The sequence below is a fragment of the Symphodus melops genome (genome assembly GCF_947650265.1).
Source record: "Symphodus melops genome assembly, chromosome: 12".
In the NCBI taxonomy this organism is placed as follows: domain Eukaryota; kingdom Metazoa; phylum Chordata; class Actinopteri; order Labriformes; family Labridae; genus Symphodus; species Symphodus melops.
The window spans coordinates 3,638,330-3,657,584 of NC_136702.1; the positions used below are offsets into that span (position 1 = coordinate 3,638,330).

At 42.2% G+C, this 19,255-nt stretch overlaps 1 protein-coding gene across 2 annotated transcripts in view; it reads right to left on the minus strand.

The window, feature by feature from the left end:
• Positions 1 to 7,625: 7,625 nt before the first annotated feature.
• slc49a4 (solute carrier family 49 member 4) overlaps positions 7,626 to 19,255 on the minus strand; it is a gene marked incomplete at its 5' end in the record, with an annotated part of 48,526 nt that continues 36,896 nt past the window's right edge. Inside the window, 2 exons of one of the 2 annotated variants that reach the window (XM_079356908.1) lie at positions 7,626 to 9,405; positions 17,766 to 17,948. In XM_079356908.1, the coding sequence (XP_079213034.1) occupies positions 9,290 to 9,405; positions 17,766 to 17,948 (299 nt within the window). In that variant the 3' untranslated portion in view covers positions 7,626 to 9,289. Of the gene's footprint in view, positions 9,406 to 16,882; positions 16,969 to 17,765; positions 17,949 to 19,255 lie in introns of those variants that run through there. The other variant, XM_079356909.1, reaches the window with a different exon arrangement.

Here is a 19,255-nt window from a genome sequence, read left to right on the forward strand (position 1 = left end):
ATTTGCAGTACGACAGCATTTACCATTTAGTTAATAATTTGTACTTCTTTTTGTTGTGCAGAAAAACTATTTCAGAGCCTTGAAAGTACTTCCATTTGCCTTTGAGGGACCCGGCAGAAAAAAGGTTTGGGAACCACTGCTGTAATCCAGGCCAACAATCTGTAGTCTGAACACAACATGTTAGATAACACAAACAAAAGAAAAGAGAAAAACTAGGACTGCTTCAAATCTGTGAAAGTCCAACAGGTGTTTGTCAAACCAGCTCTCAGCAGTCATAAGTTCATGGAGCTGAGAGAGAAGTTTGGATGCTCTTTTTTTCCTTTTCTTTGAAATAGGACGGGATGGGTTAATGGTGCCACGAGTTAACCCCAGCTGACAGAGAGAGATGAGAGTGAGAGACTGAGACGGCAGTGATAGAGGGTCCTCTCCTCCCCCTAATAAAGCTCAGAGGAGAGACCAAACGATGTTAAATCACCTCCAACGCCTCCTTCACCAAGCCCCCGCGTTTGGCTGTTAAAGTAGCTCGCCTCTATTGAGAGGGGAGGCTGTTTCCAAGACGCTCATTTAACGAACATTGGGCTTTATGGTGGTTGCAGCACAGAGAGCCAGAGTGAGCCATTTGCGTTTTTATTCAATCTACTTAACCATCTGACGAAGGTTGTAAAGGCTGGCAGCCGCACTGAGTGGATGCAATATTGATGACAGTGTCGTAAATAAAACTGCTGATGGTATGGAAATATTGATGGGGACACTGGTATCACACAGTGTGACGGAAGGTAACGTTACCTGTCTCTTCTCCAGCATCTTATGAAGCTGTCAGAATCATGTAAAGGAGCAGACCACCGGCCATTTACCATCACCTAATACAGTAGTGTTCTACTTTGTTTCTTCTTATATGCAAATAAGCTCAGTGCTCTTTTTATGCAAGTTGACATTTGCTCTAAAAACACACTTCAGTCTCCAGTAAAGTGTCCTTGATTTATTTTTTGAGGCATGCTGTGGCAGCTTTGTGCTGCAATGAGGAGTTAAGCCTGACTTTTACTGGGTTCTTGAATCTATGTCGAGGCTGGCCTACAGCTTTTGGATCATTAATCATTTTAAATTCTTTTACACAGCAATTACACTGAAAAAAAAACTCTATGGTGGGGTTTATATAATAGACAAAATTAGTGTGGCTCAGTGGGTAGAGTCGTCGTCTCTCAAACGGGAAGATCGAGGGTTCGATCTCCAACTCCTGCGAGCAACATGTCCGATGTGTAAATCACACTGTTAGGACCACCGTCTTCTTCTGTTACAAGGATGGGGGGGGGGGGGGGGATGCACTGAGTGCATCCACTCAGTGCGGCTTTTTTGGCTTCTCGTGTACTTAAAATAAATAAATATTTTAAGTATTTTAAATAAATAAATTACTTGCACTAATACTGCAGCAGTGCAGAAAATGCACATAGGCCGGGAAATAAAAGTATTAAAATAGGTTTCTGCAGAAGCCCAGTGGAAATACTCAAGAGAGCTTCTTCCTGTTACAGACTTCATCCTTTGATTTTAATATAAGATGAACAATCCCTGTTTTCTACTCTGTGTCGGCACATCCTCTGACCTAATAGATTATCTGGAGAATGAAATTCAAGCAGTTTTGTATCCATCACACAACAAGAGCAGTCAGTTACACTCACATTTACTTTACAAGTCTCACACTGTAACAAGTTGTTCATTGTAAATTATTTATATAGCCGGGCCTTTGATTTGCATCATACAGTTAGATCAGTGCAAAGGCCTTATTCTGAACCCAGAAAATGTAAACAACAAAAAATGGAAAAGGAGAATTAGAGTTTCAAGAAGAAAAAAAGTGGCACAACAACTGCAAAGCCGGCCCACATATTAGCCACTCCCTCCGCAGGGCTTTCAAGCAATTTCCTTGTCCTTGTGCTTGTTTGATGCCTTTTACTGCGGCGTCATTGAGAACGCAAGCTCACAGTGATGTGCGTCAAAGTCATCGTGTTCCATTAAGTAACAATTGCTTTCAAAGAAACGCTGCTCTAAGAAGGTTAGAAAACTTTTCTCCCCTCTGTGCCCTTTAAACGCACACATTATCACAGCAGACAACAACAGATTAAAGGCAGATTTTAATCAGACTGAGTCCACGAGGACCAAAACAACCAAAGCATTTTATTCGCAGCACTGTGTTAACATGGAAAGCAGCAGCAGCCCTGTTGACCTCAGAAGGCTTCTTTTAATGCCACACCACATTGCAGAGATAGATTTGGTAATGAATGGACTACGAGGTAATTTTTCAACATCTCTCTTTCCACCCTGCCTCGGGGCATTTTTACTTCCAGTACTAATTTAGCCTCCCTCCTCCACACCCTCTCTAAACCAATAAGTGAAATGTTCTCTACTGTAATCAGTTGAATTGAGTCATGGTGCTTCTCTGTACCTGCTGCACTGAGGAATGAGAGCGTATATTTTAAGAAAAGTGCATAAAAAAACAGCTTTCTTTTTTTATCTTGTTCACGAGCCTTCCTGTGAGATCAGCGCTGCGTGTGGGCGTTGAAGCCAGGAATGCGTAGAATTACAGTCTGCCTGTGCACAGTCTTGCTCTGCATCCCAGCTGTGAAATCACTCAATCCGGAAAATAGCTGCAAGCCTTCTGGATTTTGAGCATCACAGGAAGATTTGGCATCAACTCTCATCCCTGGTCCCCTGCCTCCATCCCAGGTAAAGCCGTCCCTGAGCCTGTGGCACTCGCAGCAGATGCAAACCAGGTCTCTAGTGTTTACCCAAAACGCGACGAACAGGTTCACTGTGACAGGGTCTCTCTCGTCATGTTTATGCTCTGCTCTCGCTGCCTGAAGGTGAGGGGATCGGCAGGTTTACTGCATATCACACAGGCACACGGTACACTAACCTGTAGTGAGTGCACAGGGTGTGAACAGGAAGAGCTAACCAACTGAAACAAAGCTGAAGATATGACTCTCTCTCTCAATGTGTATACTCGCCTGTACTGTTGCTGTATTTCTAAGGATCCAATCTGTGTACGGATCCTTTTGAGAGGTAAGAAGATTTCTGCCTAGCCTTCAAGGATCAAGACTTTTTAACAAAAAAAAGCCAAACGTTTTTTGATTTTATTACAACTGAAGCCAATTTGTCTCAACCATGAAACAGAAAAAATGTATGATCATAAACATTTAATTAAAGTGAGATGTTCATGTTTGTTTCTATCATTACATTCACCCTGTTTCCTTTCCCTCAAATGTTTTTTAAGCAATGCCTTCTACAGCCAACTAGCTAACCCTCCAGTTAGCTGTCTCGATAACTTGCTAGCGTCGATGTAGCGGTTGTCGCAATTTTAAGGACATTTTGAACAAAGACGAGGGCCGAGTCTATGATACAAAAACAAACAACAACAGACAGGTTGTAGCTTTTGGCTTAAATTAAATACATTCAATTCTGCCACTCTGTCCTGTTTTACAGGTTGTAGTTTTTTAAGTGACACTATCATGACATTATCGGTCCTACCTACTAGATATGCAATTGATTGTAATCCTTATTACTGATTGGCTGACAATTAAGATTGACAGATGGCTTACCAATCACACAATGATAAGAGGGGCAGCTTAGCTTCACAAACTCTTCTGAAATAAAAGTATTGATGAGGAGGAAGGGCTGGAGGAACAAAGGAAGGTCAAAGAGGCGAAACAGTTCCACTCATGAAAGAGGATTTCACAGGAGCACACTGAGAACTCCTTTTTAAAAAAGATGTTCTACATTTTTTCGGATGTCGTCTGCAGTGGAGGTTATTTGTGGTTAACAAAGGCAGACTGAAGGATGAAAGCTTGTCTTGTAGCCGCAGCATTTCCACTTGCATGGTTATAATAATTGCTCTTGTTCAGATGACATGCTGCTTCCGTCAGTGCCAAGTCGCCCTGCGTCAGTGCTCAGGAGTCTCTGCCGAGCTGGATCTGCAGGTAGACGTCTTTGTTGCTCGTCCTGTGGAAATGTCTCAGTATAGTGTGACACTTCTCGTTTCAGATCAATATTGCATATTATTCAGTGACAGCATCATGGCTCATAAACTAGAGCAAATTTGACCTTCAACATCAAATCTTAATGTTCCTGAGGGAAAGCTGATGTCTATCTTCCCTCTGTACAATTTATATTATTCAAGTTTATTTTTTACTGGTAAGAATAAGCTGTACTCCCCTGAATAACACAAGTAAGACATCAGAAATAATTTGCATTTCAGATTACAATAGCATTGTACTCTTATAATTGTTTACATCAGCAGCTTTAATGCATCCAGGATTAGAGGGCAAGATAATCCTCATATAATAATGATGCTTTATAAAACATAGAATCTTAAAACCATTTTTAAAACTTCAAGTGAAATCCATGAAACAGAAATCAAAGATTTGTCATTCGATTTATATTTTTTACTATGGCAGAATTTAATCAGAGATATCTGATCGGCCACAAGGGGGCGCCAAAGTCAACACAACTGGATATTCCTCACAGGAGCTTTAAGACCGGAAGAGGTGACTGATAGCAAATATCCTCAACATGAGTTGCAAAGTGTTTACTTACCAACTCCCTGCCTCCCCTCCCCGACTTCTGTCCTAACTAATAAAAATAAAACATGCAAAAAAGAGTCTGAAATAAAAAGGCTGTGTACCGCAAAGACATCGTCATATCTGTTAACGGTCACACGTAAAAGATACCTCACTTCCTACAGTTTTCATTAAATGTGTAATACAATGCACAGTTATTTTTAACAAGTTCAAATCTTAATAATAACGTTGTATGTGCATGTATGCTATATTGAGACTTCACTCCTGTTGCAGGTGGAGGGAGCGTATTCTAATGCCTTTATGTGTATGCTGGACGTGCACTTTGCTAATGTTTTCTCGGGAAGCAGCTCAGAACTCATGAGCGTGATGTGTGAGCGTTGCTTGAGACACAAAGCTGTCTCAAATTAACCGTCACAGCTTATAAACCTGTGTCCAAAACACTTTGTGAGCCTTAAATAAACCTGCAGGCAGCGGCGTGTCCTAAGTCTGTCTCTTATATTTTATTCATTCTCGTGGAGCATTTAAATCTTAATATAATTTGAGTTTCCCACAGTAGCAGCCAAATACTTGAAATTCACTGGTGATGAATTAACAAATTAGCGACCAGCTGTCAGATGCTGGCAGTTTGTGCTTTTGCAGCCCATCGCTCCTAATCAAGAGCACCTCGCCCTTTTTAATATGTTGAAGATAAAGTAACATTCGCCGTGATAGCAGCTCTGCTAAATGAGCCGTTTGAAAGCGCTGCTCATTTTTCATAATCCAGGAGAAGTCAATTAAGGGACTTGTGGAGCTCAGGGGAGGCCCAAGGAGACGTTAAGGTGCACGACTTGAACAAAACAAAAAAAGAGACACAAGTGAGTTTTAATCACAGGAGGGAGGAAAAACAAGCAGCATCTGAATAGGACGACGACAGGGAAGTGGAATAGGCAACATTGAGAAAACAAAAGATGTGGGTATGAAAATGTCAGATGCAGTGACAGGAACACCATTTTTTTTCTTTACAGCACTGCAACAAAAGCCAAAATACCCAAATTGCCTGTGGGTATAACAAATCTTTTGTTTCACTTTTGTGTGGCTCCATCCTCTCCCCAGAGACCCCCCGAGAGCTGCAATTCCAAGCCCAACACTGACAACGAGCCAGGGCAAGAAATTGGAATTAAGCTCCTACTGAAAGGCTGTTAATAAACAGTGTGAACAGTGGGCAGTGAATGCATCATTACTTTAATTCTGTCTGACGTGAAAACAAAGGCACCTCTTTTGTCTGGGACTTGTTAGTCGAAGTTGAGGGTATTTACTTACACTGAGCCTGATAGTAAATAACAAAAGTGTATTTTTCTCCTTAATAGCACCCCTCTGAGTCAAATAAAACAGCTCCCTTTGTTGTTGTAACTTCCACATCAGATAAAAAAGATTTTCTGCTCGAGTTAGTACCTCATGCAGCTTCTCTTTGTCCCTCACAGAAATGTAAAACTTCAACAAAGTGAGTCACACATGTTGGTTTTCTGTTTATCTATTATCAACAGAGGTTTTGTATAAAGATGTTGTTGCAGAATAAAAAAGGTGATTTATTGGATCTTTTTTTGTGTTTATAATGGATGATAAATGTTTATAATAAATCCTTCAAGAGTTCTGTAACAATGACTGGTCACTCACTGCAACCAGCCCTAATGCATTACAAAAATCTATTTTAAATGAATCACCTTCGTATTAACTGCTCAGTGTTTGGCCGATGATCATTTAAAGCAACTCAATAACCTTTCTCTGAGTCCATTACTTTGACTTTCAACAAGCAAACACAGCCACAGTAAACTGTGTCAATTATTAACAGTTTATTGTAGTTGTTTTTTTCTTTTAAGAGTTTATGTTTATATTTTGTGCAGAATTGAATAATTGTTGCCTTTTTAAAAATTATTTTCCTGAGTTGTCCGCTTTATTGCGGTGTCGAGAAAACAAAGGGGACAGAGTCTGGAACAGAGAAAGGAAAGGCTGAAACTGTGTCAATAAACTGACAGTCAATAAACGGAAAAAGGCAAAACAAAGCACGTTTCTTCCCACTGCAGGATTTGTGAAGAATGCATGCAACAGCTCCTCTGAAACTGAAAACATCTCCATAAACCAACAGTGGATTAATTTCACATCCCTGCAGGCGTGCTTTGCGAGCTGTGCACACCCGACCTGAAACCATCCAACCTCATCTCATGCACAGCCACATACATTTTCCGTCTCTAAGTTTTCACGTCAGATTAAAATTCTATCCTCACTAAAGTCTTTCTTTCGGGTCAGGAGTTCCTTCAAGCTTAAAGAGCAAGAGTTCGAAGGATCATGAATGAGGTAGATGAGGTGAAATTAATCTCAGCATCTTTTTGTTCACACACACTGATTCTAATAAGAACCAGACTGAGGACTCAAACAGTATGTTGCATGCAGACTTGCCCAAGAGACCTTAACCAGCCAGCTACTTAGCATGAGCTCATCTCCAGCTGCAAGACCAGGAAGAAGGGTGTAAAAAAAAAAAAAAAGTCTCCTAAAGGAAGGTTTAAAAACAGTGAGGTCATGCATGTTGATCCTGAAATGAGAAAAGTAGAAAAACTAAAGAGGTTTCCTAGAATTCAGGGTTCCTCTGAGAGCTTCCTCGACTTCTGTCCTGGGTCAGTGTGAGAAGACGTTAACGCACTGCAAGAATAACACAGACGATGAGGTCAGACCTGAACAGAGAGTGATGTCATGTGGTTCTTAAAGGTACAGTCAAAAGTAAACCAAAAGATTGAAACCTTTACCAATGGTCTAAAACTGACTGACAGTCAAGTCTGCATGAAGGCAGTTTGTGTTGACATGTGCAGCTCACCTGGAAAAGGTCTGGACGTCTTTCAGGAGTGCAGTGCCTGTGCAAAAGGGCCTTCTGATGGTGTAAAGGAGATGACTCGTGTAAGAAAAAGGGAAGAAAGTTGTTGTTGAGGGGGGACGTGGAAGTAGAAACAAAGGTCCTTATTAACACAAACTGACTAAACTCACAGAATAATGTCAAACGGCTTGTAGAAAAACAACAGGAGAACAACAGTGTTATTCTTAAAATGTTTCTTTTTAATAAGGTGCTGGAAAAATTTAAAACAGTCACATTTGCTCTCTATCCTCACCACAGAACAAATACATTTAAAACCCAAAGCTATGGTACAACCACCGTATGTGCTGCAGAACAGACAGAGAACATGACCTTTAACAACATACACTGATAAAGTAGTCACAGTGTGGAGGAGAGGGAGGCTGAACGCACTGCACCGGGCAATTAAGGCAACATGTCGAAAGGTAAAAGACAACCTTTTTTTTTTTTTTTCTGTACAAGGAGAGTAAAAAATAAGAGAAAACATCTCCAATCCCAGAGGGAAACACATTACAACACTGCTTATACAGTAGCTGCAGTGAAACACAAAGACGTACAGAAAATACAACAAGTCAAACAACAAATTTGTCCTCAAGTGTTGCATGTTTTTCATTTGTCTTTGTGTTTTTGTGTGATTTCCATCTTTCGCTTTTTCTTGATCAGATTTTTAGTTTCGTCAGGAAAAGAAATCCAAGAACTCTGACTTCATTTCCATTTTCTGGCAGTTTTTTTTTTGTGAGTAAACTTTCAAGTTGGCGCAGAGCCCCCTGCTGGTGGTTTGGAGGACGAGCAGCCTTTGACAGTACAACGTAACATAATCCTAATGCCTGTAGAGTAAAATGAGTGTGCATCTGCAGCGGCTAAAAACCGTCACTAAACATTGCTTTGTAAGTGTTAAATATGTTAGTGTAGAGACATATCCAATAAATACTGACAGGCCACTGAGGAAAACAGATTTAAAAACAATACAAAAAAAGAAAAGAAACAAAACATCATTAAAGTTAGATTAAAAAGCAAATCATCTGCAATTTGACACAATGAATCATAAATAGGCTGAAGGCCCTCTTAGATCTGAGAGGGGAACAGCTCAGCTTCTTGCACATGAACAGTTCTTCGATCAGAAAAAGAAAAATCAGATTTACCATCAAATCCCAGCCCACGCGCCTGGCCCACATCCAATCATCAATGTGGAGGATCATTTTTGCATAACGTTCATCTTGAGATGTGATATCAGATTAGAAGTACCAATGTCTCAGTCTCACTATTCACTAAAACGTGTCAGACCCCCTCAGGGAGTCATTAAACCCCGCCTCAGCTCAGACAGGCCCGCTGACTGGCTGATGAAGCTGTCCTTTATGCTTCCTTGTTACGGGAGTTATTTAAAACGTGATCACGAGCAGCGACAAGGGGGGGGGGGGGGGGCGACACTGAGAACTTTAAATATGAAATCATCTGTAAACAGCAGCTACTAAGAGTCCGTCATGCTGAGTCTGGTGAGGAAATCAAACCGTTCACATAGTTTGTTGACAAACAAACAATGACAGACAAATAAAATCAGGTAATGACAGTGTTGTGCAGTCATTTGTCATCGAGCCGATCGATCATTAGAGTAAACATCGCTGTTAAATCAAGTCTTGGTTCTTCTCGGCAGCCACAGAACAAGCTTTCCATTACCGCCACTTTAAATATGTACATAAAGATCTTAAATCTTACACCTTAAAAGGAAGCGGCCCTTCCACTGTCCTTTTCTTCTCCCTTTTCTCCCCGACTTTGTGCAAGAATAGTTATAACTCAGTCCAATATGATCAAGTCGTCGTGTTTGCATTTTTTTTTTCCGTTAGCAGCATCACACAGAGACGAAGACGTCCAGGTAGAGACGGTCGTAAGACTCCCTGAAGAAGAGGATGACGATGAGGCTGAAGACGCAGGCGCTGGCGAGACACCAGTTCACCCACGTCGGGTCTGAAGAAAAAGAGACACAGAGAAAAACAGAGGGAGGTCAGAGTTCGATTGTTTGTAGTTTTCTTCGGTTGTATCCCAGACTCCGTTGAAGTGAACTGCTCAAAATGTAGTTTAGTTTTTTCTTTACTCTCCATTTTTTTCTCCCAGGTTTCCCGCACTTAAAATGTACATTTTTCTAAGAGCCTTTCCTCTCAGGCAATTCTTTTGACAGTCAATTTTTTACTCAACTACATATATTCATGGACGAGAAAATGATGGTCTTTCAGTAGTTTTCAACATAATAAGACGGACTCTTCAAGTTCCAAGATTACAACCCCTCTTCCAAAAGTTAGCTCTAAAAAAAAAATAAAAATGCTTTAGTTCATTTTGGCGTGGAGAAAATTCCCCGGTGGACACAGAGGCCTGACCTCAAATCTATTCAACAGCTTCGGCTTTAAATTTAACGCCAACAGCGAGCTGGGCCTCACCTGGAGTACACACAGGCAGACTGCACTGTGAAATGCTTCTTGTGGCTGAATGGAAGAAAATCCCTGCAGCTAGCTTCTACAATACTGTGAAAAGCTTTCCTGGAAGAGTGAAAACTGCAACAGGAGCAGATTAACAGCATTCTCGGAGCTGTTCAAACTTAACACCGTCTATCTTATCGACGTTTATAGAGTGGGAAAAACGCCTGCAGTTGTTGACAATGTGTCTCTAGGTCAATGCTCAAAATCTGTTGTTACTCCTAACCTCAAATTACAATTCCAGCTTCACGTGTCTCGACTCCATGTGCTGAAATTGCAAACCAGCCAAGAGTCAACGATGCACGTACAGTTTTCTCCATCTTGTTTGTGCTCTCTCAGACAGTCAGATAACAATGTGGTCAAATGCTGTTCATGAAATTGCACATTTAGAATTTATTAGTGCAAATATTATTTCTCTTATTTTACCTCATTTTATTTCATATTTTCCCGTACCTCACATTTCACCGTGGTGAGGGGGGGGGGGAATGTAATTTCAATTTCACTGTATGTCTGACATATTTTGGAATTGACAATAAAGTAAACCTTGAACCTTGAAATGCATTCTGGGACAAGCAGGCGGCTCCCGAGAGACAGACTGTATCAAAGTCAGAATGACCACTGAGTTAAACTCAAAGTTATCAGTCTGTTCTCTAATAAGGACAAATGGGTCACTGACATAAATCCAGAAACCATAATGAGAGTTTGTATGAGGGGACATTGAATAATTTATCACCATCATAAGGGACTAATGGCTAATCAATAGGAATTCCTGACATACCATAAAGGAAAGGAGATCCGCCTCCCAAGCTGTCTTTCGTAATGATTCTGAATAATTCGATGATATTGGCAGCATTCCCCGTTATCATTGACCTACACTTGAACCTAAACATGGTGCAGGATGAGGTGCTCTATTTTCTCTGCTCTCTGTTCAGGCTCCATTAAGCACAAAGAGAGGTGCTCCGGCTGTCTGCAATAATGCTGAATGCAGAGGGCGCGGCTGCAACCAACCGTCTGCATCTTAACTCATCAACGGCCCCCGACAAATGAGCTCTTCTTCAAGTTTCGCCTTCGACTTATGAAGGGTCAAGATTTTCACCACACTGCCTGCAGGAGTCCCGATTTTTATTATTTATTTTTTTTGCCCCGAATCTCGATAAGCTGCTGTGCTGGCGCTGTTGTGGAAGGAAGTTTGGTTATAAACCATGACACTTGCAGAGAGTGAAGCTCATCTTAACAATCGGACCAAAAACAAAGAATCTCCCCCTGCTGGCCGTTTGACAGAGTCAAGGTTTAAAGTACTTCTGAATTGGCCTCACTTTTGGAACAGTCTTTGTCTGAGAAAGAAAACAACAAATCAATAAACTCCTTATTCCAAATGCATTAAGCAGCCCACGCAGTAAAGCCTGACGTCCCAGCAGCATGCCTTGTGTTTCAGGTGTTTTGTCCTGACACAGACGTTAAAGAGGATCAAAGTATGGGCAAACTTCTCAGCCAGGATGGAGGATGAGTTGAAAGCAGGCAGGTGCTCGGGTCCTGATAACAAGCCTGACCAAACATGGAGAAATCCTGTCGTAACACACGGAGAGCTGAAAGGCCCAAAGCCTGCACAATGTGTCTTTCCCATTCCACTCCAATCACACGTCTTCTCCTAACATCGTGAATCGGCTGCAGGATCAATAAGATGGTGAGCGTGAGGCAGCCTCCTTGTGCAAAATTATGGGATTTGGATGAAAGCCACGCTCCTTTTACTGCTTCTTTGGAGGAGGAAGAATGTAGGTTACAAGGTGCAAAGATGAAAGCACAAGATAAATCCCGGTAAAAAAGGAGGTGAAGAAGGGGCTCCAGAGGAGACGCAAGGTGAGGGATTAGGTAAGAGTGTGTTGGGCGAGGTGTCGAGACTCCTGAAGCAGGCTCATTAATCAGGAGTGTGCCAACCGGACAGCAGGAGACCCAGCGAGGAGGCGGGTTAATGGAGTTGTGTTTATCTGACCTGCTGTCTTCTTCCTCTAACTCTGTCTAACATTTGACAAAGATGTGTCCATTTAAAGTTGGAGACAAACAGTCTAATCGTGTGTGCGTGTTTGTTTTCCAGCCTGTACTTCTAAAAGAAAGCGAAGGAGTCTTTGTAATTGCAGTAATCCAATCAGGTGGTTTGGCAAAAGGTTCTGCTCTTTGATTTCGAGAGGCCCATCTGTTTAACATTAGGCTCCGATGTTGATTATTACATTGTTTAAAGGCAATGTAAGTTTGGCTCCAAATGTTTTTGCAGGCTCAAGATCTATAAAGTATGAATACTACAAACAGTGAGCATCCACAGAGTTCGGCCATTAAGTGCAGGTCATATACAGAACGTCAGCACGAAGGACACTTCAGCTGACTGGACTACAATCCAACATGGCTGCTACGCGTCTCACGTTGCACCGTATTGTATTGTATCACACTGTAAAGTATAGAATCACATCGATAGGAGTCATATCATTCAATGTGATCCTTTGTGTCTGCAGATGTTTCAAATGAATCCTCATTTCTTGAGTTGTTTCTGGACTTTTTAACAGAATCCAAAATAAAATCCAGAATTAAAAAAAAAAAAAAAAAAAAAAAAAGGTAGTTCAGGGACGGCTAAGCTTGAATGATAGAGGACACCAGGCTATTCAAACTGCTGAGCAAAGTTGTAACTCATCCAAAGCAAATGCACATCAGCCAGCAAGTTAGCTAATTAGCGCCTTTACATACAGCAGGTTCAGTGTGGCAGAATGATACTGTGAAACATCAGTGTGAACAGTTCATCATATTAACGACCTATTACTGCCGCTGCCACCGTCAGCACGCCGGAGCTGCAGATGAAGACAGAGTCATGGGCCGACAGGAATCTTATGGCCTTCGTCACTCTTAATTGAGGTCAAAGCAGCGTTAGAATTAATGAAACTCCATTCTGCCGCTTCCATTTTTTTTTTTTTTTTTTTAAGAAGATGGAGGTCACACATTGCAATAAACACAGACGAACAAGATCATATTTCACAAAACGACCTCCTCCTCATTACAGCACATGTAGATGTGTTTACTGAAGATCGACAGCTTGTCGGACACACCTACAGGAGACGCATTATTCATACCGCCTGCCGAGGTACGCACATGTGGGCGGACTTTGTGAGTTTGCAAAGTGTTTTAATGTTTCAGTGTTTCTTCTCACACATAAGTCAAAACTCTCTGAAAGATTTCAAAAAACAGAAAATAAAAATAAGGCTTTTTTTTTTTGTATTCTGTCAGGAATGAGTGAGCGCGACATAAAGAGCAGTCTGGGTTTTTTTGTAAACACCTCCACATTCTTTACGGGGGGGTTGGAGAAGTTTCTGCACTTTTCTACTTCAGACAAGAATGCAAAGTTGACTCGCAAAGAAATAAAATAACTTTTTAGGACTAAAGAACTGCTGGAATTATTTCTCTGGTACCCCCCCCCCCCCCCCCCCCCCCCCCCCACCTCCGCCCGCCCGCCCACCCAGTGCAGTAGATTCTAACGACTCACAGGAAACGCCGCCCCTCCTCATCTTCCACCCCGTCTTCATCCACGACAAAACCTTTGAGGCTCTTTCTGCTCCACAATACCTCCCTGCTGCTTTGTATTCCGCCTGATGCATTGCACTAAATGACACAAACACACAGCAGAAGAAATCGAAAAAAAGGAGCAGCAAGCGCAGACACACGACCCAGAGGCACCATTCATGCTCCTGATTCACATGGTTGAGAGATTTTTGTGCCTTTTTTTTTTTTTTTCCCCAACATGACAACAAAGTCAAGAGGCCAGGTGGGGCTCGTTGAACCATGACTGGCCTCTCATGGATATTCAAATGGATGGGGAGGTATATTCATACACTCCTCTCGGCTTGCAGGAAAATTAAGCATAACTCAGAATGCATAAGGAGGCAGTGAGCAGTCAAAAGGAAAACCCCTAAAATGAACCATAAACTGGAAATAGATGGAAATCTTTAAAGGTTAGTGTTGCCAACTTTCAATATCAGGAGGGGGAAAAAAAAAAAAAAAAAAAAAGAGGGTCTTTGAAAAGATGAGGCTCAGGCAGAATTTATCAGTTTGGAAGTCTGCAATATTTTTGTGCTGCAGCCATTATGGGAACACAGAGAGGAAATTAGAGTAATGAAACAGCCCACAAGAATACTTCCAAAGGGGAATTTACATAATAATCAAATTAATCTGTGCAGGAGGGATCGCTTCAGGAGAACTGAACAGATGATTTCCAAACAGGATAGGAAATGGGCAGGTTTTTCGATTCTGAGACAAGAGAACCTTATTACGTAATATAATTGAATCGGATCTAAAACTGTCTGTCCGTACTCGAGTAAATACTTTTCAAACATACGCTTTAATACTGTCACTTTATTTGGTTTTGAATTTACCCTTTTCTTTTACGACCCATTCGGTCTTAATCGAACAACCAATCAGCGTGCATGTAATAAGTCAATCACAATGGACTCATTGTAACACTGTGACTTACATTCATCTACGTTACGTTTTCTATTCAGCTCCTCTGCACTTCTCTCGCTCTCCCTACTCGGATCATTAGCACCCAGAAACACACATCATCACGTCTTAAAGCTTAAAGCTGCAGGAAAAACTCACAACTATACAAACTAAGGAAACACTACGCAGGTAGAGCTCGTTTGTGGCAAGCTCCTGCTCTGTTAGTTTTTCTACAGCGCCCACATGCCTGCAGCAGAGTGAACTTCCTGACAGGAGAGCCTGGATGCATCTCGTTCTACTCGACGACTGCAGGCTGGGAAGTGAAAGAAAAGAGCAGCCAAGGCCTCCATCATCTCAGCTTGATCTTCTCTCCGGCTGTCGCGGGGAAGTTGTCAAGGATCCATCCCGGCAGATCAGACACCCTTCAGCTCGCCCACACACACACACAGAACACACAACATGTACACACACACACGCACGCACAGGAGTCTGCGTCTGAACTCGCAAAGAAGTGACTAGAGAGGAGCAGCAACACACAAAGTGTACAGCTATACACAGAACATGTAGCACTTTCACACACACACACACACACACACACACACACACACACACAAAGCAGTCAGTCATTGAGAGGCGAGCAGAGAGGAGCGTGGAGCAGACGATACATGTATTCTTTATGAGTTCAACTCTTGAGATTGTGTGCAGCTGCTCCATCTATATCCACACCTGCTCTATCACTGTCTAATCTATGATTTATCACCGGACTGACTAATGCAGCTTCACACAATTCAAAACACATTACCTGGCTTCTAAATCTCAATTTCCAGGCAGCTATACTCCTCTTTGATGTCGACTTTAACTGCGGTTCTTTTTACTGTGAAAATAATGACGGTTGAATTTAACTAATCCACTCAGAGTCCTTTTTAACCAGCCAAACTACACCTGCTGAAGACTGAGCCAAACTATCCATCCATTATCTGTTCTACTTTTCCTGTTCAAGGAGGGGGGAGGGAGGGGGGGAGGGAGGGGGGCTGGAGCTGATCCCAGCTTTCATTGGGCGAGAGGCTCGGCAACCTGGAGCGGTCGCCATTCAATCACAGCGCTTCTTTAGACCGTAAGAGGAGAAAGGTTTGGAGAGAATGCACGCATGCAAGAGGATGCAAACTGCACACAGAGAGGCTCCTGTCTGACGGGGATTCGAACCAGGAACCTTCTCACTGTGAGGCTACATGAACCGACCAAACCAACCGGAAGGCAGTGGAGATGTTAAGCCTTGACAATAAAAGTGCAAACTCATAAAAAAAATAATCATACATTTATTTCCACAAGTGTCTGATTTGTTTAAATACCGCTCCCTTAAATCTAACAGGATTTTAAATCTAAATATACCATAAGCCCACTGCCTGTGCCCTTAAACAATCCAATCAAAGCATCTATAAATAAACACACGCAGCGTTGGCTTGCCTTGAAAAAATAGTTCTCTTTAAGTAATTAAAGGGAATCGGGTTATTAGTGTGGCAACAATGCTGTGGAGCCTTTAGACCCTCTTTGTGTTCAACTTGTACAAATGGAGCGCTGCATCTGGTACAAATGCTGCTTTAAAAGATTATTTATCCATGAAAAATGAGACTCTATAATCCTTAAACTCTATTTTTATGAATTACCCTTTTTGCTGTTATGCTACAAACTCGGTGCCAAATGTGCATTTTGGCAGTCGCTTGTAACTTTTTCTCCTTTGCAGCCAGCTTGGCAGCAAAACAGTCAGAGCTTTAAAGTGACGCCGCTCCGGAGATCTATTTAGGTGAAAACGCTTTGACAGCAGCAGGTACATTTTGGATCGTACCGTCAAAAGGGAATTGATGGTTTAGTCACAGAGATCAGGAGAGAGGAGATTTAGAGGCATGTGTCAGAAACCATACACTGTAATTCTTTAATTGCATGTTTTGCCCTCTTAGACTGCTAAAAGGAACGATTGCGAGAGTGTCCTGATTTTACATGAACGACAGGCGCTTCACTCATACGCAAATGAAAAACTATGCAGAAGGAAAAATGATTTCAAGGAACAAATATAAAAATCAAGGAGTGGGTTTTGCTTTGGCAAAGAAAAGAGCGCTTCTTTCATTATTATTATTATAATTAGATAGGGCAGCTGAAGAGAGACAGGAAGAGCTGGGGGCAGAGAGAGGGGGGCGACATGCAGCAAAGGGCCGTGTGCAGAGGCTTCAGTCCTCCAAGCTGGTGACCCGATGGGCTCGAATGGCACCTGTGGCTCCTTCTCTCTCTCTCTCTCTCTCTCTCTCTTGTATCCTATCTGTACAATAAAGGCATAAAAACCCCACACATTTATAAAAAAAAAAAAAAAATCTGTTTGTTTTGATCCTGATACTGAACAATGTTGCATTATTAATATTTTCCTTACACAGTGCAGTCTTGGTCGTTGAGGCTCTACAATCATACGTGTTGTAAATATTTGATACCAGCTGTTTGCAACAGAACACGCTGGATTTGTGCCACTACTATACCACATACTTATGTTCCCCCCAAAGGTGCTCGACGGCTGTTAAGGTCAAAGAAGATTCACATCCACCTGCACCGGCAAGACAACGCAGAAGGCAGGATCAACATATAGTTGTCAGGCAGCAGCTGTCAGTATCCTCGTAGCAATCACAGCAACTCAGCAGAGTGGGAGGACGAAGCTCATGAATATTTATGCAGGTTTGAAAATATATCTGCTGTTTACTCAAACAAGCAGGGAAGGGGGAAGCGTGTCAGAGATGGATTCATCAACCCAGCTGATTTGTGTTGTGATGTAGCCAAAACTCACAGGGAAGGGGAAAAAAAACAAAAACAAAAACAAAAAAAAGCTGAAGACTGGCGGGCAAATATCACAAAAGCCTTGGACAAACAGAACAAAACACGAGTACATACCACAAAAGAAGCTCTCGCGCTCACGCACAGGCGTTTACATAGATGTCTGAGCTAGTTAGACTGTGATTTGGCTTTCTCTCGTGAAAACTGCAGGGCAGAAAAGAAGCAGATGACACGCTGTCCTGTCGCTGTTTGCCCAAATTATTTGATCAAACTCTGCCAGAAACTCAAAAAGATAAATCAGAGGGTAAATTGCAGAAGGCAGTTTTTCTTGCTTCGTGCTGAATGTGTCAATTGGATTGTAACCTAATTTTCTGTCTTTTATCGGCAACATCTGCAGAGGTGGAAATGGAGTTTTGAAAACAATGATGCCTGTAGCTTTTGGGAGGAAGGAGAAACGTGGCGGGGGAGTGAAAATCATTTCAGAGAATATCAGCTTTATGTCTTAACTATAACGAGAGAAATAAAAGTCCAGAGATGGAAACCAAAAAAAATGCAGTTTGTCTCCTGTCTTACCTGTGCTGTAAAAGGTGAGGAAGAACAGGAGCAGGCCGCAGAACAGGTTGGCCAGGAAAGTGACCACTCCGCAGGTGATGCCTTCAGGGACCGGGTACACGGTCTCGATGAAGAGCTCGAAGAATATCGGCACACTGCTGTTCATGAAAATGCCCACCAGGATGCAGGACGTGTAGAGGATGGCTGCAAACGGGGAGAGCAAAGCGGAGGACAAGAATGAGCAGCAGTTTCATTTGGAATTGGGATTTGATGGGGATTCAAATCCCATCGGAGAACCTCGTTTGAAAGGCAGGCTTGCTGGTCAGGTTTGAAGAAGAGCAGCGGTGATTGATGCTAACTTCACCGCCTCCTTACGTACCATTTGTTCCTAGCAACACCAAGATTTATACTGAACCCTCATCCAGAAGAAAAAATTCAATTACACAGCCAGCCGGTAAGGTGGAAATTTATGAGGGACCAAACCAAAATATTTTAGGTGCATCGATGTGCTGCCTTGTTCATCCGTCCTTCACTTGGTTTGCATTGACATATAATGAACACTTCATGTTTTGTCACTGGACATGTGTGATCCTGGCTGATTGCCTTTGTTGGCTGGAAAATGATTCGGACAAATAATTTCATGTTTGGTGTTTTGATGTTTGGTTCTTTGTAAAGACGTGTTCCCAGTTGAACACTTGACTTTGCTTTCACCTCTGGTGTCTGTTTTGTCTTCAACACAGAGTGCTTAAAAAATGGGCGACGCATCTCTCCATCCGCGTGTCGTCTGGCTGCAGTATTGGTCATAAATGTCCTCCATGTTACCAGATGGGAAATGGGTCACCTATAAAATCAGGGGTGCTGACAGCTTAGCGGATAGGTCGCACACCCCATGCACAGTGGCTGCAGTCCTCGGCGCAGCAGCTCCAGGTTTGAATCTGGATTCACCCCTCGCTCTCTCTCCTCCCAGCATTTCCTGTCTCTCTTCGGCTGTCTCATCCAATAAAAGGCAAAAATCGACCAAAAATATAAAAATTAAAAAACAAAGGAACGATGAAATCAAAACAATTAAAAACAGGATTTCTTTCATTATGGTTCGTTCACATCATGCTGCTTTTTGCTCAAGTGTTCATTTTCGGAGCAATTTCATTTTAATTAGTTACTTGACGCTATTAAAAGGGTTGATTGGCAGCTGTGTTGACAACTGCAGCTCCTGTGGTGCCGTGTGCACAGGCTCAGCAGAGCAGAGAAAGAACAGCAAGGGGAAACACACCGAACGCTAAGAGTCTGTGAACTTTCTATAATTCTAGCGTCTGCTGCAAACTGACACAGAAATCTGTTCTGCTGTGAACTCGTACTGACCTTTGCTGTTTCGTCAGTAAATTAAATATGAGCTTTGGTTAGTGAAAGAGACGGGACATCAATCCTGCAGCTACTGCACAGACTCTGGACCCATGTGACGTCACCAGCAAGAGGTCAGAGGTCACAGTGGGGGCATTTTTGCTTCACTGTGT